Here is a 24,830-nt window from a genome sequence, read left to right on the forward strand (position 1 = left end):
TGATCACTGTAGGGAGGATGTGGTGTGATCACTGTAGGGAGGATGTGCTGTGATCAAAGTACACTGTCACAACCACAGATAATCATCAGGGAAGGAGACAATGGTAGCAATTGGAAAGTCTGAGAGGATCTCCATCACTAGCTAGAAATTAGGCAAAGCTTAGCTCTGAAATTTGGAAAATTTATATATTCTGTGCAACTACAGTAGCTAAGATTTGTTTGTATTTGTGAAGAAGAAACTTTAAAAATAAATGGGCCTCCAGGAACCACTGAGAAAGAAGGTGTCAAAGACGGTAAGAACCAGGGTGGGTGGATGGTTATCAGTAGGCAGTGTTTCCCAGGGACAATGGAGCAGATGAACATATGAATGCACAGTGGTTCTGATAGCATGAACAGAATGTGTGCAAACTCAGGATGGAAAAAATTGCAGCATCAGGGGGCAGAACACAAAGCTGAGGACTCCCTATCTGAGGGGCTACTGCATGCAACAGCTTCACGAAAGCAAGAGCCAGTTTTCATTACAGGTCTCCTAGTGGGTTGACTTACTCTCCAGTGCTGTCCCCACACCCAAAAGTACTTGAGTAAAATAGGAGAGGAACAAAGAGAGGGAGGGAGGGAGGGAGTGAGGGAGGGAGGGAGTGAGGGAAGGAAGGAGGGAGGGAGGGAGGGAGGGGAGGGGAGGAAGGAGGGAAGGAGGGAGAGAGGGGAGGGGAAGAGGGAAAGACAGAGGGATAGAGGGAGGGAGGGAGAGAAGGAAGGAAGGAAAGAGGGAGAGGGACTGGGCATGGATCTGGGGAAGAGTTGAGGTGAACATAATAAAAGTATATTGTCTGAAATTCTCAAATAATAAATAAAAATATTAGTTAAAAGATAAATGAGCCTCATGGTAATGCTCCAGAGTCACCAAATTAACAAGTATAAAGCAATACCAACTTCTAAACACAGGAGTGACCAAAGGAAAAGAAAGAGCAAGGGCATCATGAAATGTTCACTTATGGTGAAGTGAGAGTCTCTGGACAGAAGTTGAATACATTATCCTGGAAGCTCTGCACTGACATTTAGTAATGTTGGTAATTGTGGAGAATATAACTGCAGTACCAACAGTCCTGTAATAATGCTGTGTATGCAGCCCTGGAAATTATGACATTATATAAAACTGCATAATTAAAAACACAGGGCTTTATAAGAAAAGAGAGGTTAGAGGCACAATACTGAAAAACCTAAAACCACGTGCATCAAATAAATGTCACTCAGATGAAAGCAGCACCACAGATTCACACCCCGTGACCCTGAGAAAGCCCCGGAGTAGGAGTGGGCACTGAAGGCACAGCCTGTGCTGCGAGCTGCTGTGAGGTAGTGCAGGGAGGGGCACCTGAAATCTCGGACCAATCAGCTCACAGTACCACACATGGCTGCCTATAGCTCCTAATACACCCACTGAACTCAGGGAACTGGCAGGGATCTAACACTCAGTTCATCCAGGAACAGTTTTCTGGTTCACCTAGTGTTACTTACAGACAAAACTGCACATAGGAAAATGTGAAATTTAGGTTATTTGCAAAATGTTCTTAAATGTATCAATTGGGAACAAATTTGCATTTTCAAATCAACTGTAATCCCAGTATTCACTATAGAGGGAGAATATTTCTAAATAATTTTTCTTGCTTGCTTTAATGAAATGTAATCTTAATCCAATTTCCATCCTATTCACCAAAGCTAAGTGGGGGCATCACACAAGCCTGCTTCCACTATGCACTCAATTGTTCTTCAATCTTGCAAGAGAAGATGTCCAGTGATAAGTCAATATTCCGTGTATTGGGATTTGTGAGTGATCCCTGGTCCCAACCCAGAAAGCCAAACCTTCTCTACCTTTCCAACCTGCTCTAACCTTTTATAACATGCATGGGTGGTTTTGGGGACCAGACCTTTCCAATCTGCTCTAACCTTTTGTAACACGCCTGGGTGGTTTCGGGGACCAGAGAGGTTTTCGTGGCACACGGCACCTTTTGAGTCTCTTATGCTCTAGACTTCAGCTTGTACAACAATAGCATTGTTCCATTTTATATGACTGAAATTTCACATTATAAACGCCTCTCTGACCACAGTAACTATTTTTATTACTTACACTCTAATATATACACCTACATAACGTCAATACAGTTTCTGAACTGACTCTTGTAAGCAGAAGACATCATCAAATGCTTATCATACACAGTACAGTACAGGCTCTTCATACTGAAATAATCAACTGAATTCAGTAAAAATTTTATAAAAATGAATAGTATCATACAATCAAAATTATTTAAAAATGAGGATTCTTGCAAGATTCTTGCCAGTTGCAGTGGTAGCTTATGAAAGTAGATAGACCGAGTGTTTATCTTTGTGAATTTTTCTGAGAGGCACTTCCAGAGTTAGCCACTAGAAGTCCTTAGTAATACACATTTGCTAGGCAGGAAGGTGGGAGAAGGAAGCTGGGAGAAGGAGAAAGAACACAAAGGGAAACTTGGAGAAAAATTCACATCTCAAAGAATAAACCAAAGGAAATCTCACAGAAAATCAGTTGGGCGAGGATGTGGATATAGACAGCAACCCCCACAAATGTCCCAACAGTACAGCTTGGAGATCCAAAACTGAATGCACACGGTCCACTGGCACACCCTGCTATACAAAACAGCCTGAGAGAAATGGAGGACTCAGAAGATCCAGGGCCTCTAACTGTTCCCAAAGAAATAGTTATGAAATTGATGTACTGAGATATTTATTTCACTATAAACTCCTAGCTACATTTTAAATTCCTGAATTTTAAACTTTAGTTTTAACCAAAATATTAAAAATGTAAGTGCTTTTAAAAAGTGTTATTTTCAAACAGAATTTCCAAAAATGTAAAGAATTTTAGATTTGATTTTGTACTATCTCTAATTCTGTAAGATATTATATTCACAAGGAAAACAAAAATGTTGAAATATGAACATCAAAACAGAACTTACATGCTAAAAAGGAGCTCCATGGAATTATAAAGCTAAACCCATCCAAGCTACATAATTTCTACCAGCTCAAGAAGTTTCTCTTGTGATTTTTCCATATGGAGAGTACCAGGAAAGCAAATTCGTGTAGGTATAAATTGTACCAATTCTCTTATTACTCCATTTTACGATCAACCTTTTACGTTTGGGTCTCTTGCTAGGGAAGAGCTTGGTATGTGACATTTGGAAATGATCACCCTGGGGACTTATATGCATATTCTCACACATTAAACCAGTACACGGCAGGAACTGTCTTACAACTTGCTGACCTTACAGATGAACACTCACAAACACCGTCCTTTGTTGGGTCTTTGGTCATGCCAGCCCTCTTACCATCCACTTTTCTAAACTAACAATAGCACAGTCCATGCAGCTCGGAGCTTAGGTGCACGCAAGATCCTCTAGAGCACGGACAGCACAAAGGGGTGTGGCCAAGTGAAGGGATGAGCAGCCTGGCAGCTGAGAGGAACTTTGGACAGAACCTGTGGACAGCCATGGACAGTCCTGAGGGATAGAGTTCCTACAGGCATCTGCCTCCTCGGGTATGTAATGCAGGCTAGATCCTTCTGTCTCCTCCCGTCTCAGAGGTTTAAGAGACAGAGAATTTAGAGGTCATACTTTACACACACGACAGTGGAGAGAACAGTTTTCTCAGAGACCAAGTCCCTTTTAGAGAGTGACAGGAACTTCACTCTTTCCTGTCTCTGGGCCATCTAGAGTGCTGAATGCTTGTTTAAAGTTATTGTTACTAAATTAATCACATTTCAAAAAGCCCATTTCAATTAAACATGGTACTACTGCTACCACTGCCTATTTATATCATGTCTTTTCTCCAAGGGGAGTAAGGTGATTAAGAAACACCTAATTAGCTAAAATAACTGAATCAAGTCTCACTATATTTTCATTTGTTTCTCTCAGGTCTAGAGTAACCATAAATAGATGTTAGTTAAGAGAGAAAAGTAACTGAAGACTTCCTTATAACAAAAAGCAAGACTTTGAGCACAGTGGATCCCCCATGGTATCCCTGGCGCTGACAGAAGACAGCATGCATAGGACTGTGCTCAGAGCACTTACACATAAACCCAGATACTCCTCAAGTCACTGAACGCACGAGTGTGGCAGCATCTTCCCCTTTGTAACCAGAGCCCACAGGCCTACCCAGGTGCTGGGGAGACCAACCTTCTATTATAAACTTTGAACTTCACAGGGGTCCTGAAGAATGGCCACTACTAGGGAGCTTAGGGTAGTGTTAAAATACACATATGTATTGTAAAAACACACATGTATTATAAATATACACATGTTGTAAAGCTTCAAGGGGTACAGGGTTCTAATATTTGAAAATTAAGAATGCCAATGAAAATGACTAATATTTACTGAGCATTTACTGTGGGCTCTTGCACAGTTCTAGGAGGGGTGACCTCAAGACCATTTTGTAGATAACTAAATGTCACAAGTAACCAGACATTCTTTGTCAGCACCCCACACCAGCAAATAAAGCAAGATCCAAACACCTATCTCTTCTTCCTTTATCCTTCTGTTTCTAGTTGTACACTGTAACCTTATATAAAAATATGTGTGTGTACAATATGTCGTTCACATCCTATATGTGTACAATATGTTGTACACCTACCTAGGTGGTTGTAAACTCTCTACTTACTAAGAGCCATGCAAAAATACCTCTGGGGAGTCAGTTCAAAATGGCAGAAAAAAAAAAAGACAATGCTTTCCTAAGGTGGGGTTGGGACTGCCAGGCATTAGGAAATAGGTCAAGACTTCATTCTCCAGAAGCACAGGAGTGCAGCAAGGTGTTTCACTGGGGCCTACTGGGGTGACAGAGGTGCTACAGTTGGGGGAAAGTAGCCTTTTCAACAACTTTGCTAGTATATCTAACCAAAGCCCACGCACACTCAAACCTTCCCTCCTCTACTCTACCCAGTCCTCAGGCTACAACCACTGGACACCACACCACCGACTACTAACTAGCTCATGGAACTATCAGGACGGCATCAGTAACTCTAAACACAGGTTAATGGACCCAGAAGTGGAAGGTACACAGGTATTCATGCCTATCTTCCTCTCATAAATTCTCTGATCAGCCTTCTGCTTTTGGCCCAACCTGCCTGACTAGCATCTGGGGCTGAAACATACCTCAGATGCCTTTGTGGTTCTGGTGAGACCACCTCATACCCAGCAGTGATTAGGGAGTCTGTACCTCTACACTAAGATAGGAAGCACATCCACTCCACACCAGAAAGGCATGTCACAGGATAAGGACATATGATCCCACCTGACAGAATCAGAAGCAGGGGTGGGATCCACAACAGGCACTGCATGGCTGGGTGGGGCCCCAGAACAACCTTTCCTCTGCCTCAGGAGGGAATGGGTTTTCCAGGACTGGTCTCTGGCACTAGCACTCTTCACAAGCCTCTCCTGTGCTGGACAGCTTGTGGAGTGCAGTCAGTCAAGCTTGGAATTAATAATTTGGGAACAGCCCTCTTCCCTTCCTAAAGGGAGGTGAAAGGAAACAGGGTTTTCAGCCCTAGCAACTCCATCAATTCCCCTTTCTCTACCCAGCTCTCACCACCTCAACTCAAGAAACCCATGACTTGGCTTTAAAAAGAGAGCATGACTTACATTCAGTTATCTGATCAGTTCATTATCAAGCAGCCCAACCGTGACCATAGCTCCCACTGAATACGTGTGAAGCTACATGTATTTCCGCTCAAGTTTTGTCGGGCTTTTACGCAAAGCACTCCTTGACAATCACCATTTTCTTGTCTCACACATCATAAAAACAAACAAACAAATAAAAAGGCAAAAAACTCAAAGCGCAAGTTAGTCCCATTGTCTCTCGTCTTCTGATTCACACTAAGGGCCTTTGATTTCTCCAGGCAAGAGAGACTCAGGAAAATGAAAACATTTTTCTCTTACTAGGTCTGCAATTAAATCATGCTCTCGTGTCAAAATATGTCAAAATGCCTTGAGTACATTAAATGAGAAAAACTTTTAAAATCGTGATTTAGGCTGGCAAAGGTAAGTTTAGAAGACACACTATGAAAACTGTTCATATCCTCTTTGATACACCAGCAGACTGTAAAAGAAGTGTCAGCACTGTAGGCCTCGGCTGGGAAGTGACTCCTGCCATAGACACTTTAAACTCCTACAATAGGAAAGCATAATTGGTAAGGTTTAATGGTTGTGGTTACATATTCTGAATTATAAAATTTACAAACTTTCACACCATAAACCCTTTTCAGTTATTTAGAAATGTGCAAGGCATTCTAAAAATGGTTTTCCAATTTTTCCCCTAAAATACATGACATTCAATTAAAATTATTTCAGATAATATAGATTTGATATGCCATGGGCACATTTTAGAACTTAATGTGAAAAATCAAATATAAGTACTATTTTAAGGGGAACATTTGTTAAGACATTTGTAGGTTATGTTATGGAGATATGGAAATGTCGACTCTACAGCAAAAGTAGACCTTGACCTTAGGGAAATACCTGAAAATTGGTGGGTGCCATTCCAGTTCCATCTAACTACAGTCAAATAACCATTTTATTCACAAAGACAGATATGTGGTGATTTGTTCTGGCACAAGATAAGTGACATAAAAGCTAAAATTATTTCAAGCCTTCAAGCCTTATAATGACATAAACAATGGGAAATTCCAGTTGACCTCTTCCCGGTGTATAACAATTATAAAGACAACCAGAATGATGTACATTGATTTAAAATAATTAAGGACTTCTGTATATAGATGAAGACCCTCCTACTTAAAACTTCCATATAAAAATGTAACATTCAGTTATTTAGCAGAGAAATATATGCTTTAATTTCAACTGTTGTTTTTAAGTTAATTAGTAATAAAATCTTTATAATTAAAGTTAATTCTTAGTACATCATGCTCTCTACCACTGAGGTGATGTGAAAGCAATGTTCTTATGGGTCGTGGTTTAGAGGGAGAATGGCAGTTACCTCACAGCAAACTGGAGGGATATAAAGGGAAATGCTGTTCCGCAGAGCACTGGGAGCTGGGCATAGGGCTCAGTGGATAAAGTGCTTACCACATAAGCACGAAGACCTGAGTCCAGTTACCTGGCACCCACCTAAAGGCTGAGTGCAGCAGTGACTGGAATCCTAGGCAGAGACAGGCAGACCCCTGAACCGCACAGGCCAGCTGGAACTGTCAAACAGACGAGCTCTTGTCTTACTAAGTTAAGTGAAGGTCTGAGGATGACACCCGATGCTGGCCTCTATACATGCTTCCATATGCATGCCCACTCAGGTGCACATGTGCCTGGGGCACATACACATGAACACACATACAAAACTTCCCTCAGTAACAACCAGTAATTCCAGCACTTGGGGCTAAATGAGAAAGACTGCCAAGTTTTACACCCAAAAAAGGCTACAGTGAGACCCTGTTTAAAAAAAGAGAGAAAGAGGGAAAGACAGGGAAAATAATCACAAAAAGAAAACAAAGCAACAGTGGAATAGCTGGCATTTCCCAGTGGGGAGCAGGCAGCATGCACAGGGCATGCATTCCTAAGAAGTCTGGAGAACATGAGAGTGAGGGTAAGTCCATCTACCATGCAAACAAAAACACAATAAGGAACTGACAGGCAGTGCTTAATTTATCTTTCTTATGGACTAAGGCCAAGAGTAACATACCAGCAAAATGAGGTCTTCCAGCTTTATTAAAATCTCAATTGTTATTTATAAGAATACACCTGTTTGGGTGGTAAAAGTCAGATTCCCAATATTAAAAACGCTGTGGAAATATACTTAATAATATTTGCCTGAGTTCATGATCAAGTGTGCAGACAGGACGGCCCAAGTAGGTGTCCACAATTGTATTTACTTAACAACAATTCTGAAATATGATTTGCCATATAAACTGGATATTTCAAAAGCCTCATTTTTATGGAGTAGGTTCCAAGTAAATTATCCCATTCTTTAGATTGCTGTCCTCTCAAATGTTCTTACACAACCAAAAAAAACCTTATGGCACAAGTATAGACAAACTCACTGCTGTATTTATAAACAAACCCATGCACTACAATTAAGAATGTGTGTGTGTTTGTGTTATGTAGAGGTGGAGGGGGATATGCATATGCTTACGTGTGTGTGGTTAAGCTTGAATGTCAATTCTCAGACCTTTCCACCTTATTTTTTGAGACACTGTCTTTTTATTGGTTTGAAACACAATCTTTATTAGGTGAGGCTGGCTGGGATCCACATGTTTCCTCTCAGTGCTGGATTGCAAGTGTAGCACCATCACAACATACAGATGTATATGTGTGTGCATGTGTATGTATGTTCTGGGTATCCAAATTCAGGTGTCATGTTTGTACAAACAAGTACTTTGATGTCTGAGCTATCTCCCTATCCTAACACAATTCTATATAATTTCAATCTAGTGCTACTGAATTTCTACACTGAATATGCTTCACTACATGTCACAGAAATAGCTGACAACAGATTAGGTTAGTTCCTGATGACAGAGTCCTGAATTTCTAAAGTCAGGGAATAATATGATATTCTTAATAAATAAAATTACATCATCAATGAAACATACACTTTGACATAATGACATATTAAACAATTCATCCAAGTGATGAATCTTTGGCAAAGGTATTTTTATAAAGACATTTACATGTGTACTTCACACTAACTGAAAGTCACACTTTGAAGATAGCACTAATAAAACACTGTTTGCAGAAAATATCACCATTAACAGGCTAGACTGAATCCCACTTAGTCCACTAGGACCAGCAACAGCCTTAAGTAGCCCAGGAAGTGCTTCTTGTTTTACAGTGCACTCTACCTGAGAAATCTCCAGGGTTTCTAACACAGGCCTTTGCTCCAAAAGGTGACTCAGCCACACAAGAGCCAAAAACAAGGGTCAGAAGATCAAAAGGACATGACCTACTTGTAGGCTCAAGGTCATGGGCAGCCAGGCAGCCCCAGGAGCAGGCTGAATGCTATGGTAACAATCAGGCAGCTCCAGGAGCAGGCTATGGTAACATCAAACATGGGCTCCCAGCAGGCTACTTCCATTGTTTTGTCAGTCTGAAATTATTTGGAACCTGCAAACTGTGAAAAATATACAAATTACTATATGACAAATGGCAACTGCATTAAGACAGCTACTTTTGTTAATCATTTAGCAAAAACATGTTACTAATATGTTGAGTAATCAAAAGGATTTAGATAGGCATTTGGAACAATGGTTTGATGCTTTTTATCCTATTCTAATTATTGGAAGGAGGTTCAGAGTTTAAGAGTGACGAGCCATCTCAAGTGTCATGCCAAATACCAATGGATTTATGTTACTTCTAAAATCTACAATCATAGTCATCATAATTAGGAAAAAGTTTAAAGACACTTGCAGGGTATTTGGCATAATTCTAATACCTCTCTGGATGTTTTAACTTTGTATTAGTGAGACTATGAATTTAAAGAATGCTGCTCTGCTGAGCTTTAATGCTGCAGATACTGCTGATAAAATTATTCATGGCCTGAGGTCAGTATTTCTATATTGGTCAAGCTTTAAGAATGGCATATATAGCTTGATCATGCTAGCCCTTTTTGACCCAGGAATACTTTTATTCTTGCCCATACTGTTAACGCTTGTCTTTAACAACATCAACATGTTGGCAGTCAAAGTACTTGGCTTGAAACTGAAAATGGACCCCCAGACAGAGTTATTAATTTAACAGGCTGGTAAGCCAAGGATAGGTAAGATTCTGCACAGAGCCTTACCAACCTAAGACAAAAATGCATTGCTTTTGATAATGCATATTACATGACGTTTGGTAAGGAAGGCACTCTTGTCAGAATGACCTAAGACAGGCTCAGTCTTGTTTATGAAATAAAAAGTGGGGAGATGTGGAGAGCTTTTGGAGCTGCTTGGCAGGAATCTGACATTGGCCAAGGACAAGGAAATGAGCTTCAGACAGGAATCTAAGTCTTAGTCTAGAACAAAGAAGTAGGCTTCAGGCATGACTTTGGGATAGGACAGGAAATGAGGCTCAGATATTTGGGTCATTCTGATAAGCCTTTAGGGACTTTGTTTATTGCCTTGCTTGACCTTTGACTATTTGTGTTTATTTTTTAGCTTGTCCATTGACTATTTGTTTATTGTCTTGCTTGTTCCTTGACTATTTGCATCTATTGTACTGCTAGTTCCTCAACCTAGAACTGACCTTAATACTTGCATGTAATTAAAATGGTATAAAAGCAGATTGGGGCAAAAAAAAAAAAGAATGAATAATCCAGTGAAAGGTATATTGCAAATTTTTTCTATGTGAACACATTTAACGAATATCATTTTTTTTAAAAAGTAAAGCATTCCCACAAACAGAACCTACACAATCTGCAAAACAGTTTGTAGAGACAAACCCATCACTACAACAATGGCATAGCTTAAGATACCAGGCAGATTCTAGATGCTACACAATCATACAAAGGACTGTGTATTACTAATATTTGCTGGTTGCGTCAATACACAGTGCAGGGTCCTGGTGCTGGAGAGATCAGATAACTAGCATCTAAGCACAAGGCACATGTCCTTAGGGTAATCATCAACATCATCTTCCTCCTTTTCTCTTGGCAATTATCTGACTTTATACAAATTACTCACTCAGATATAGCATACAGATGCCACTTTGCTAAGACACTGGAAGAAAAGTATTATTCTTCTGACAACAAGACACAAAGAGAACAGCTCAGTTCTATTTTTTTTCCTCAACAACTATAAAACAAGCTTTTTACCTTGCATAGATCACCTAATGTTCTACTTTTTGCTCTTCCTGCTGGCTCCTATCTGGAATGCCCAAACCTTTTTCTAGGTGACATTTCAGGAAGCCATTAGGGTGATGTAGAAGACGGGCTGCAGTGGGGGAGGGGAAGGCCAAAAGGCTCAGTGGCCTGGTGGTTGCAGAGGAGTAAAGGGAACAATGTGAAGGAGCTGCTTCTCATGCATGCACACTGTGTGGAGCACAGTAGGTACTTTCCACATATTCAGAGGATGAGCTATGGAACTTAGGTAACTAAACACCAAAAGTTCTCAGTTTCCTAGACGTCTACTCACTGAGGGTCTGATCAAAAAGATAAGCTTGAAAGTCGGGATACGTGGAAAAAACATCTTCCGAATTATCTTATACCAAGAAGCAGGAGACAGTCCCAAAGTGGAAATTTCCCTTCACCAAATAAAGACAGGGCAAGAGGTTTCTAGTTCCTAGATAAAAGAGGAAGGAAGTAGAGATGGTCTCACATCTCCTGTGGTCAAGTTAGAAACTTCTGAGGCAGCTAGAGTTCCCTCCCACCTCCGTCCACAGACTAAGAGGGTAAAGAGGAAACTGTTGTTAGGATTCAGATGGGCATCTTGGGTATGCACGAAAAGATTACACGTACAACCACAGCTCTGCACGCTGGGGAGGAGTGGAAGAGAAGTGAGCAGAGGGAGAGAAAGAGCACTGCTGAACAGTGGAGCAGTGCCCTCTAAAGCCAATCAGCAAGCCAGACTGAAAACCTGGAAACACACACTGGCACTGTCCCAGAGAATGAGAAGACAGCTAAATTGGTTTTCACCTGGGCAGAGTATTAACTCCTCAGACTCTGTCTCACTGGCAGAAGGTGACAAAACAAAAACTGCAGTTGAAAAATGACAGGAGGTAAGAACAGCAGCTCTCTCTCCTGTACCCAATTCAGTGTGCTCAGAATCTAGTGCAGACCATAGTTCACAGAATAAACTACACAAGGTAGCTAAATCCAACCCCCTAGCTTCAAAACATAACCAGTGCATAGTGATGTGTAGAAGTACAGATTTATAAAGATGTATGAGTCCCTTTTTTAAACAGAATTTCCTATAGGGATCCTTGATAGAGAAAATAATGTGGTAAACAACTTTAAAGGCACGTTAAACCCACAGAAACAATACTAATACATCACACTTCTAAGGGGGCTGGAGACAGGGCTCAGTGGTTATGTGTACTTGCTGTTCTTGTAGAGGACTCAGGTTCATTTCCCAGCAACTCCATGGTGGTTCAAAACTGTCTGCAGCTCTATAAGCAATCAGAAACCATCTTCTGACTTCTACCAGCACTAAGTCTGCACATGGCATGCACACACTTACACACACACATAAATGCACATAGGAAAAACACTTATAGAAAAGTTTTAAAAAAACACCTCTAAGAGAAAATATGCAAGATAAGCCTTGAAGGAATTAGTGAAGAATAAATTCCAATATTCAGTATGTGATTTGATGGAAGCATTGGAACTGATTTCCCTGCTTTTTGCACAGGAAGAATAAAAGACTATAATACCCTAGTGTTCTTTGGAAAAGGCATAAGTTTATTTCCTGAGCTTGAGGTTTCTGATTAGTTGTGTCTGTCTCTCTAGATAAGTATTCAACAACATTCATGTAAATAAAACGTTGGAAAAAAATAAGTAATCCTTCCTTTCCCCTTTTAAAAGTAATACCAAAGTTCTAAACAAAGAAGCAAAACTGTGAAGATCCTATCAAATACAAGGCCTCACACCACTGCCCACAAATTCCCTAGGCAGTCCTTCTACAAATGAAAACTCCCAAGAAACAGAAATGTGTTAATAAAAGGCTCCAGTTTGCCATCCACAGATGAATGGGCAGTACCACACCTGTCAATTACTAGCTTCCTTAGATATTTTCAATGATGCTGTCATCATACTGGACAATACATTGGCTTGCTTCATACAGGTTGAATATCTCTCACCCAAAATGCCTGGAACCAGAAGTGTTTCCGCTTTTATTTTTTTAATTGGATATTTTATTTATTTACATTTCAAATGTTATCCCCTTTCCCAGTCTTGCCTCTGCAAACCCCCCATCCCATCACCTCTTACCCTGCTTCTGTGAGGGTGCTCCCCCACCCACCCACCCACTCCTGCATCACTGCCCTAGCATTCCTCTACACCATGGCATCAAGCCTTCACAGGACCAAGGGCCTCCCCTCCCATTGATGCCAGACAAGGCCCCTTTGGCTCCTTCAGATCTTCCCCTAACTCCTCCATTGGGGTCGCTGTGCTCAGTTCAATGGTTGGCTGCTAGTATCCACATCTGTATTGGTCAGGATCTGGCAGAGCCTCTCAGGAGACAGTTGTATTAGGCTCTTGTCAGCAAGCAATTCTTGGCATCCAAAATAGTGTCTGGGTTTGGTGTCTGCATGTGGGATTGATCCCCAGATGCGCAGTCTCTGGATGGCCTTTCCTTCAGTCTCTGCGCTTCTCTTTGTCCCTGTATTTCCTTTAGATAGGAGCAATTCTGGGTTAACATTTTGGATATGGGTAGGTGGCCCCATCCCTCAACTGGGTGGAAGGTATGCCAAATCTCTGGATATGGTCTGGACTGGTTATGTCTCCCTTTCTATTTCTGATTTTGTTAATTTGGATACTGGTTCTGTGCCCTCTGGTTAGTCTGGCTAAGTATTTATCTATCTTGCTGATTTTCTCAAAGAACTAGCTCCTGGTTTTGTTGATTTTTTGTATAGTCTTTATTTCTACTTGGTTGACTTCAGCCCTGAGTTTGAGTATTTCCTGCCATCTACTCCTTGGGTGTATTTGCTTCTCTAGAGCTTTCAGGTGTGTTGTCAAACTGCTAGTGTCAGTATTGGGCTTCAAACCCAGTGACATCACATCTAGGCACCATACATTCCCAGAATCTACCTGGCTACCTTCTACCTTCACCGGGGAGAGGCTACGTCACTACCCATATAAAACAGGCAGAACCCCCTGACCTATCTCTCTTCTTCCTTTCTTCTTCTTCCATCTTCTTCCCCTTCTTCTTCCTCCCATCCCCATCTTTGCCCTATCTCCTGAATAAACCCCACTTACAACTGTTTGGTCTGGTGTGGCCTGTTCTAAGCCACGCACGTACTTATTTCAGCTAGTGTAGCTCTCTCCAGTTTCTTTATGGAGGCACTCAGAGCTATGAGTTTTTCTCTTAGCACTGCTTTCATTGTGTCCCATAAGTTTGGGTATGTTGCACATTCATTTTCATTAAATTCTAAGAAGTCTATAATTTCTTTCTTTATTTCTTCCTTGACCAAGTTATCACTGAGTAGAGTGTTGTTCAGCTTCTATATGTATGTGGACTTTCTGTTGTTTTTGTTGTTACTGAAGACCAGCCTTAGTCTGTTGTGATCTAATAGGATGCATGGAATTATTTCAATTTTCTTGTATCTGTTGAGACCTGTTTTGTGACTGAATATATGGTCAATTTTGGAGAAGATACCATGAAGTGCTGAGAGGTATAATCTTTTGTTTTAGGATTCTTTTGTTTAGGATATACTATAGATATCTGTTAAATTCATTTGGTTCATAATTTCTGTTAGTTTCATGGTGTCTCTGTTTAGTTTCTGTTTCCATGATCTGTCTATTGATGAATGTGGGTTGCTGAAGTCTCCCAGTATTATTGTGTGAGGTGCAATGTGTGCTTTGAGCTTTAGTAGAGTTTCTTTTATGACTGTGGGTGCCCTTGCATTTGGATCATAGATGTTCAGAACATAGAGTTCATCTTGGTAAGTTTTTCCTTTGATGAGTATGAAGTGTCCTTTCTTATCTTTTTTGATAACTTTTGTTTGAAAGTCGATTTCATTCAATATTAGAATGGCTACTCCAGCTTGTTTCTTGGGACCATTTGCTTGGGAAATTTTTTCCAGCCTTTTACTCTGAGGTAGTGTTTGTCTTTGCCACTCAGGTGTGTTTCCTGTATGCAGCAAAATGCTAGGTCCTGTTTATGTGTCCAGTCTGTTAGTTTATGTCTTTTTATTGGGGAATTGAGTCCATTGATGTTAAGAGATATTATGGAATAGTGATTGCGGCTTCCTATTATTTTTATTGTTAGAGGTGAAATTATGTTTGTGTGTTTCTCTTCTTTTGAGTTTACAGAAAGATTATTACTTTCTTGCTTTTTTTTGGGTGTAGTTTCCCCCTTTGTGTTGGAATTTTTCACCTATTATTCTTTGTAGGGCTGGATTTGTGGAAAGATATTGTGTAAATTTTGTTTTGTCATGGAATATCTTGGTTTCTCCATCTATGGTAATTGAGAATTTTGCCGGGTGTAGTAGCTTGGGCTGGCATTTGTGTTCTCTTAGAGTCTGTATGACATCTGCCCAGGACCTTCTAGCTTTCATAGTCTCTGGTGAGAAGTCTGGCGTAATTCTGATAGGTCTGCCTTTATATGTTACTTGACCTTTTTTTCCTTACTGCTTTTAATATGCTTTCTTTGTCTTGTGCATTTGGTGTTTTGATTGTTATTCAACAGGAGAATTTCTTTTCTGGTCTCATCTATTTGGAGTTCTGTAGGTTTCTTGTATGTTTATGGGCATCTCTTTCTTTAGGTTAGGGAAGTTTTCTTCTATAATTTTGTTGAAGATATTTACTGGCCCTTTAAGTTAAGAATCTTCACTCTCTTCTGCACCTATTATTCTTAGATTTGGTCTTCTCATTGTGTCCTGGATTTCCTGGATGTTTTGGGTTAGGAACTTATTTTGTATTTTCTTTGACAGTTGTGTCAATGTTTTCTATGGTATCTTCTGCACCTGAGATTCTCTCTTCTATTTCTTGTATTCTGTTGGTGATACTTGTGTCTATGACTCCTGATCTCTTTCCTAGGTTTTCTATCTCCAAGGTTGTCTCCCTTTGTAATTTCTTTATTGTTTCTATTTCCATTTTTAGATCCTGGATGGTTTTGTTCAATTCCTTCACCTGTTTGGTTGTGTTTTCTTGTAATTCTTTAAAGGATTTTTGTATTTCCTCTTTAAGGGCGTCTACCTGTTTAATTGTGTTCTCCTGTATTTCTTTAAGGGAGTTATTTACGTCCTTCTTAAAGTCCTCTATCCTCATCATAAGATGTGATTTCAAATCAGAGTCTTCCTTTTCATGTGTGTTGGGGTATCCAGGGCTCGCTGTGGTGGGAGAACTGGGTTCTGATGATGCCAAGTAGCCTTGGTTTCTGTTACTTATGTTCTTGCCCTTGCCTCTCGCCATCTGGTTATCTCTGGTGTTAGCTGGTCTTGCTGACTCTGTGGCTTGTCTTTCTTGTAAGCCTGTGTGTCAGTACTCCTGGGAGACCAGTTCTCTCTGGGAGGAATTTGGGTGTGGAGAGCTGTGGCACATCATCAGCTCTGGTGCACAGATGGAAAACGGAAGGATCCTATCCCTGGCTGTTCCTTGGTTCCTGTGTCCTGATGGCTCTGAATGGGTCTCTCTTTGGCCAGGGATTTGAGCATAAGTGGTGGCCTCATCTGTGCTCTCAGGTGTGTCAGCACTCCAGGGAGACTAGCTCTCCACTCGTGGGATTTGGGTATGGAGAGCTGTGGCACTGGTTCAGCTCCAGGCACAGATGGAAACTGAAAGCTCCATTTTTGAAATATTTGCATACACTTACTAGTTGAGTATCCCCAATTTAAGAATCCAAAATCTGCAACAGTTCACATCTGGACTTTGAGATTAGGAATTCTTGGCACTAATCACATCCTCATATCTGATGAAACCATTTGAGAACATGTTGAATCCCTTAACGGAGACAAAAATTAGACTTAAATGATAAAAACTGCAATACGGTACGCTTGCTGGTTTTGTTTCAACATGACATAAGTTAGTCGTTTTGAAAGAGGGGACCTCAATTAAGGAAATAACTCTACCAGGTTGCCCTGTGGGCAAGCCTGTGGTTCATTTTCTTGATTGATGATTAATGTGAGAAGGCCCAACTCATTTTGGGCAGTGGGTGCTATAAGAAAGCAGGCTGATCCAGCCACAAGGAACTAGTAAGCTCAGTTGCTCCATGGCTTCTGCTTCAGTTCCTGCCTCCAGGTTCCTGTCCTAACATCCTTGGATGATACAACTACAACCATAAGACAAAATATTCCCCTGACTCCCCAACTTGCTTGCAACTACAGTGTTATATCATAGTAATAAAAACCTACCCAAGAAAGAAATTGGTACTGGGTCATGGGGTATTGCTAAGACAGACCTGAACAAATGTTTTGGGAGAACTGGGGTAGCATTTAAACTTTGGGCTGGAAAAGTCATTGAGTGTTAGGAGCTTAGTGTACTGTTTTATGTGAGCTCAGAAGATAAAAGAGTGTTGAGAGAAATGTAGACAATAGATTTTGAAATTTCAGAGGGAAGTTTTGAAAGTCCCTTAAAGACTCTGTTAGGCCATTCAATATTCTGAATAAAGAGCTACTAAAGTCCACTCTTGGCATTTCTGGAACAATCTAGTAGTCAACTGGGGTTGAAATAATCTATGATGAAAAATCAACCACTATTATTGAAGCGAAGTCTGGGAAGTGTTTCATCAGGGTTAGCACGCACAGCTGTGGTTTTGAGTGGACCAAGATTGTATGTACTTTGTGCTGGTACTATCAGATTCTCCTAGGTAATAATGGTTCTGAAGGCATGGAGGGGTCATGAGGAGCAGAAGAAATTTGGCACCATGAAAATTCAGGACAGGCCACTTGTGGAGGTACAGGTAGAGTAGCAGTGAACACTTCAGGGATTAAGAGGAGAGACTGAAGCTTGTCACCCTGTGGTAGGATAGAGTCCCTGAAGAGGCCAGCAGGCCATTGGTGAAGGTGCAGCCCAATTACAATGGAGACCCCAGCATTTTAGAGATTCTAAGATCATGCAAACAAGAATAGCAGCAGCTAAGAAGAGGGGCTGACTTGGGCTGACTTGAGCCAAAGGACAAGCTATCTAAGCTGCAAATAGCAGAAGTAGAGAAATGGAACCTTTGAAGTCTGGGGGAAGATGAATGAGACTCAGGCTTGGTCAAGCACTGGATTTTGTATACTTTTGAACTTTGACTTTTCTATGGTTTGATTATAACTGTGGCCATGTTCTTCCCTCTTGAAAAAAGTATTTCACTTATTTTCTATTTTACAAGAGCTCACAGTTGAGAGATTTGAACTTTTAAAGAAACTTTGGACTTTATAAAAGAGACTGGTTATTTTGGATAGACTGGCTATTTTAGAAACTCAGATATTTTGAAGTGGCTTTGAAAGTTGGCAGTCATATTGAATGTTTTTAAAGAGATGAAGTTTTAAAGACAGTGAGACTTTTAAAGTTTTGAGTATGTTTTATATTACAATATTGATATTAATATAACATCTTGGGGACAACAAGCAAAGAAAGGTTATGGTTTAACAGTGATGTGTTTGTGTGTCAAGCTTACAGGGGTCTACTGTGCTGGCTAGTTTTATGTCAATCTGACACAAGATAGAATCATTTTGGGAAAGGGAAACTCAATTAAGAAAATGTCCCTACCACGTTGACCGTGGGAAAGCCTGTAGTGAGTTGTCTTGATTGACGACTGTGTGGAAGAGCCCAGGTCACTGTGAAGGTGCCACCCCTGGGCTGGTGCTCCTGGGTGCTATAAGAAAACAGGCGGAGCTAATCATTCGGCACAAGTCAGTAAGCAGCATTTCTCTGTGGTTTAGGCTTTGGTTCCTGCCTCTAGATTCCTGCCTCAACCCTCTTGGATGATGGACTATAAACCGTAGCGTGAACCTTTCCTTCTCCAAGTTGCTTAGGATCAGGTGTTTATCACAGCAATAAAAACCCTAACAGAGACAATGGCAAAGTCTACTTCAATGGTATTGCCAGTATTTCCAACATTGCTCTTTCCCTAAATGTTCCTGAGTACCCGTGCCAGGATTCATTTAAATGCGTGTTCCTTAATGGTTTCTTTTAAGAACTTTATTCTAAATAAATTTATTTATTTAGAATATATTCAATGCACTTATCTGCCACCAAAATTGAAAACTCTCTGACAGAATTCGACTAGAAAACGTTAGCTCCTTACCCTCCTTCATAAGCACTCTCATTGCCTCTAGTCAGCCCTCCCTTATCCCTAATACTAAGCCACTCTTGTTCTTTTCATATGTTACCCTGTACCCAAACATATACCTGTTTACATGCATACATATATTATTGGCTAGATTCTGTGTATGAGGGAGACCATGTAGTTTTCATATAATGGTTTCTGTGAAGACATATAAGGGCATTAAACTGGATCAGAAACACTTATATAATCAATAGTGTGTGTGAGCCTTGAAGCACTACAATGTAGACATTTCCAGTCTCCTTGTTCCTGATGACATGTGATGCTGTCATCATAGCATCTTGTAACCATTTCTCTCCTACTGACAACTGAGAACCCTTTGGAGCAGGTCGGGTCTGTGCTTTCGGAAGCATCACTTGCTGAGCCTCTCTGGCCACCAAATAAAACTACACAGTATGGGTTTCTTACCTTTTGGCAGGATGCACTTATATCCATAATTTTCACTCCTCCACTCCCAACTCTCTCCCCTTCCCTCTTCAAGTCAATCTTGTTCTAAAAGTGTAACATTCTAGCTGTCTTTTATGCAGACATTTTCAATATGTCCATACAGGTGACTTTTCACCTTTTCTAATTGAAAGGAGCTCTGAACTTCAAGATGAGAGTGACAAAAGGAATCATGAGGAAAAGAGTCATGAAAGAGACGGAGATCAATGGTAACCACACGGCAGGTCACCTCTGACTTGATCTAGACAGCAGGCTGCACTAACCCTGAGATGTGATTTCTTCCTCACTGAGCAGAGCACTGCATGTAGCAGTGGCAGAGAAGGCACACAAAGCCATGTCTGTGGCAAAAACAGAAGGTTCCTGATCTCTGTGCCAACTATCAACACTGCTGTGTGAAGAAAGGCTTTCACTTCACAGATTTAAAGAACAATTTTTCATATAATATATTTAATCATGCTTTCCCTCAGATACCAGAATACTATGTTCCCAATGGATTCAGATTTGACTCTGACTTTTAAACTTTATTTAGATATATATATATATATTTTAATTTTTGAGAACTTCATATATCATAATTTAATTATATACATCCCCTTACAACTCCTTCTAGATCTGCCACTCATAACACTCAATGTTGTGTCCATTCTTTTTAAAGCGCATCTGACATTATCAGTGCTGGCTATATCCCCTTGAGTGTGTGTTTATCCACTGGAGCATGTTCCACCAACCAGGACCACACTCAAAGAAAACTAACTCTCCTTATCCCAGGAGCTATCAATTCCCAATAGCTCTTCATCAGATGGGGAGACTTCATGACCACCTTCCTGCTCTATGCTGTGATTTTGTCTGTCTTGAGCTTGCAAAGGTCTTGGGCATGATGTCACAAATACTCTGAGTTCATATGTGCAATTACCCTGTTCTGTCAGGTAAACACTGTTTTGTTGAAGTCATCTAGTGTCCCTATCTCTTCCACTCTTCCCACCTCCTTTTCTGCAATATCCTTGAGTCTTGGGAGGTGAGAGGGGAGATGGAGGGGAAGGGAGGGATGAGGAAGAAGTGGAGGAGGAGGAAGAAGGGGAGGAGAAGGAAAAGGAAGATGAAGAGGAGGAGGAGGAGGAGGAAAAGGAGAAGGAGGAAGAAGAGGAGGAAGAAGAGGAGGAGGAGGAAGAAGAAGAGGAGGAAGAAGAGGAGGAGGAGGAGGTCTGTTATGGATGTCCTAATCAAGACTCTTTACAGTCTTTTATTCTCTGCACTGCAATCAGTTGTGAATCTGTGCTATATTTACCATCTCTACAAAAAGAAGCTTTTCTGTCAGGTGTTGAGAGATACACTAATCTGAGGGTACAGCAATAATCCATTAGGAGTTGTTTAATACAATGTCCACTTAGCATAATAACAGCAGTAGATTTTCCTCAAAGGCATGTCTAGCCACAGATTCTTGGCTCTGAATATGGTGTGAGGTATAGGTTCCATTTTATGGAGTGGGCCTTAAATCAAGTCAGAAAGTGTTTGGTAACTGCTGTAACATTCATGCCATTATTGCACCAGTGATTGTCATAGCCTTGTCAAAGTTTCTAGCTAGGTGAAATCTCTTACTATTTTCTCCCCAGCCACCTTTCAGCACTATGAAAGCCAGGTAGGGTTGAAGCTTGATTTCTCCATATTCTATGACTCGAGTGTCGAGTGTTTTACAGTAGTAGCTGTACCAGTCTGTACTCCTGCCAGCAACAAATAGGTGTTCCCCCTTTCCTTACATCCATCCCAGCATTTGACATCACTTGTTTTTTGGATTTTAGCCATTTTGACTGAGTAACATAAATCTCAAAACAGTTTTAACTTAATTTGCATTTTGCTTTTGGCTAAAAATGTTGAACAATTTAAAAATGAATACTTAGCTATTATGTTTTATATTTTCAGAACCTCTGTTTAGTTCCAAGATCCATTTTTAAACTGGTTTAATTGTTCTCTTGATGTTTAGATTTTTAAAAATTCTTTGTATATTCTAGATACTAACCTTCTGTCAGATGTGTAGCTAATAAAATTAAAAAAAAAACCCTGTGATTAAATAAATCATTTGGAGACATTTCTTCCTTTTTATTTTATAGAACACTTTTAGAATAATTGGTGTTAGTTCTTCTTTTAAAGTCTGGTAGAATTGTGTACTGAACACATCTGGCCCTAGGCTTTTTTTCCCCCAGAAAATTTTTAATTACTTCTTGTATTTCTTTTCTTTTAAAGGTTTATTTATTTATACGAGTACACTGTATCTGTCTTCAGACACACCAGAAGAGAGCATCAGATCCCATTACAGATGGTTGTGAGCCACCATGTGGTTGCTGGGAATTGAACTTAGGACCTCTGGAAGAGCAGTCAGTGCTCTTAACCACTGAGTGATCTCTCCAGCCCTATTTCTTGTATTTCACTGGACACTTTCCAGTCTGTTAGTATGTGTCTGTTAATTGAGAAATTCACATCATTAATAATAAGAGTTATTATTGAACAACTTGTATTCATTCCTGTTGTTTTGTTGCTTTCATGGTGTTTTATTATACCTTTTTGACTACATGCTCTGAAATTGGTTATTCCCGATGCTCTCTTGGGCGTGTTTAAAGCTCTTTTCAGAACCAAGTGTTCTCTCCAGTGGATGATAATCTCTGCAGCTTGTTCCCAGCAGGCAACGCTTAGTCTTTTGTATCTTTTGAGTTTCCCTGAAATCTAAGCTGCAATGGGAAGGAGGGACACCAGACACAATGTGTGACTACGGTAATGGCTGATCTTCACTCTCATTTTGGTGGGGTTTACAATCACCATGGAAGCACAACCCTATGTTTGTCTATGAAGAAGTTGAACAAGGGAGGGAAGAGCCACCCTGGCTGTGGGTGGCTCCATCCCATGGGTTGGTGTCCTGGAATGAGTGAAAAGGAGAAGGTAGTAATGACTTCTGATTAGTTCTTTTAGAGGAGCATTTCCCCAAATTATTTCTCTCTGTCGCCTTTATCCCAGGTGATATTTATCAATATCCTAAGAAAGCAGGGTTCCTCATAACAGTGTGAGAAATGCTAGCCTGTGATATTTGTACATCCCTTTGAATCACCTAACCCCCTTAAATTACAGCTTTCAGACTAACTCATTTAAACAGTCTAAAGTGTTTTAGATGAATGATCAATGATGCCAATCCTATATTCTCCTTGAACATACCTTGACTGGTGTTTGGTTGGTTGGTTGGTTTTGGTTTTTCAAGACACGGTTTCTCTGTGTGTAGCCCTGGCTGTCCTAGAACTTGCTCTGTAGACTAGGCTGGTCTTGAACTCATAGAGATGCCCCTGTCCCAGCCCTACCTTACCCCCACCCCTGCCTCCTAAGTGCTGGGATTAAAGGCATGCACCAAGGCCATTCTCACTACACCTGGCCTTAGCTGGCATTTTTAGAATGGAGGAGGTGGTAGCAAGGCACTTATCCCTGAATATTGGTGACATCCTACCATTCTTGAAGTGTCTAGCACCACCAAACTAAAGGAGTCACTGCTGAGACACAGCCAGTTCTAACAGCTTCATCTATATTAGAAATTAGAAATGAGTGCTGTTCACAAATTGAATTCTTCTTTAGCAGGCCAGTGACACTGCTCAATGGTGAAAAGTACTTGATTTGGAAGCCTGAGGGCATGAGTTCAATCACTGGATCCCACAAAAGGGGAGAATGTAGTCTGGAAGCTGTCCTCTGACTCAGGTATACATGATATGGCATACAAAGTGGCCCTCCATCCAACTTGCACATAAACGCAATATGAAAAACTTTCCCATAGGGCCGGGCAGTGGTGTCGCATGCCTTTAATCCCCGCACTTGGGAGGCAGAGGCAGGCAGATTTCTGAGTTCGAGGCCAGCCTGGTCTACAGAGTGAGTTCCAGGACAGCCCTGGCTATACAGAGAAACCCTGTCTCAAAACAAACAAACAAAAAAAACAAAAAGAAAGAAAAAGAAAGAAAGAAAGAAAGAAAGAAGGAAAGAAAGAAAGAAAGGAAAAAAGAAAAAAGAAAAAAGAAAAACTCTTCCTCAGAGTTTTGAAAAATTATAAAAGCACAATAAAAGAGCACCATGCAATTAAGAAAAAATGCAAGATAAATCTTTAAGGTAAGAATGTAATATTCGAGGTGTCCTGAAGGTAACTTATTAACACTAAGCTGTTTACAAATGAAGATGCCTCAGAGCAGCTGCACCAGGAAGGAAATTACCACACAGCAGTGTTGAATGATGGGAGCATCTGCCCTTGATGGTATTTCAGGCACATCTTGGAAAAAAAAATCTAATTTATTACTATACTAGGCTGAGGGGGAAAGTGGAAACAGAATAAATCAATGGCTAGTTCCAAGTTGGGATTAAATGTTTTTTGGTTTTGTTTTGTTTCTAAATCACATAAATAGAAGATGCAAAACATTCATTAGAAGCTGATTCAGTTCTCAGGAAGCTAATGTTTAATCTGACTGAAGAAAGTATCTCTGAGTCCTGTTTTCTAACACAGTGGTACAACACAAAACTCTTTCAAACACAACAAAGCCGAGGGAGACACTTTTCCAACATCAGCACATGAAGCATGGGACAGGAAGCTAAAGCTATTGTGCACATCTGATAAGGTATCCTAAGAGATCTCTTCCCAGGAAGAGAACAATCAGGACTCACCATGTCATAAGTTGTTACAATCTTCTTCAGAACCTCAGGCACTATGGCCTGCAGCTCCATGGTGGGGTAGGGCTCACTAAGATTCAAGACCACCAGGGGGGTATTGTCAGGCCCCAGGAATCGAGGAGACACAGCCAGCATGCACTGCATGAGGTTAGCCACTGAGGAGAGGCCACATAACTCCTTGAATGATACCACTGCATTCTGCAAATAGAAAGGAAACCCTTGGTCATTGTGGTGGCTATTCTTGGTTGTTAAGTTGACTACATCTGCAATGAACTAAAACGCCAATGGCTGGGCATACCTGTGGGGAAGTTTTTCTTAATTAAGTAGTTTCAGGTGTGAAGACCCATTTCTAGTCTGGATCAGATCTTTGAGGTAGAAAGATATATCTTTAATCCAGATCTTTTGAGTTGGGAGAAATCAACCTTTAACATGGGCTACACCTTCTGCCAGAAATCTAAATACAGGGCATAGAAGAAGAAAGCCTTCTCTTTCTATGACTTCTTTCTCTCACTAGCAAGTCCATTCCTTCACTGGCATTAGAGCCTCCTTCTTTAGGATTCCAGTGCATAATGAAGAACAGCTGAGGCACATGGCCCCGTAAACTGAACAATTTTTGGACCTTTCATTGGTAAATAAACATTGCTGGACTAGTAGAGCCACAGCCTGAAAGCCATTCCCCAAAAATTCTAACCTATAATATAATTAATATACTATACTATGATATTGCTGGACTAGTAGAGCCACAGCCTGAAAGCCATTCCCCAAAAAATCTAACCTATAAT

The 24,830-nt window shown here is 40.6% G+C and overlaps 1 protein-coding gene across 2 annotated transcripts in view; it reads right to left on the bottom strand.

The window, feature by feature from the left end:
• Window positions 1-24,830, bottom strand: part of Plcl2 (phospholipase C like 2) — a 166,811-nt gene that overhangs the window by 39,579 nt on the left and 102,402 nt on the right. For both annotated transcript variants that reach the window (XM_028766561.1, XM_028766563.1), the window contains exon 3: window positions 24,043-24,246. In XM_028766561.1, coding sequence (XP_028622394.1) covers window positions 24,043-24,246 — 204 coding nt within the window. The remainder of the gene's footprint in view (window positions 1-24,042; window positions 24,247-24,830) is intronic.

The sequence above is a fragment of the Grammomys surdaster genome, unplaced genomic scaffold (genome assembly GCF_004785775.1).
Source record: "Grammomys surdaster isolate TR1022 unplaced genomic scaffold, NIH_TR_1.0 169, whole genome shotgun sequence".
Classification (NCBI taxonomy): domain Eukaryota; kingdom Metazoa; phylum Chordata; class Mammalia; order Rodentia; family Muridae; genus Grammomys; species Grammomys surdaster.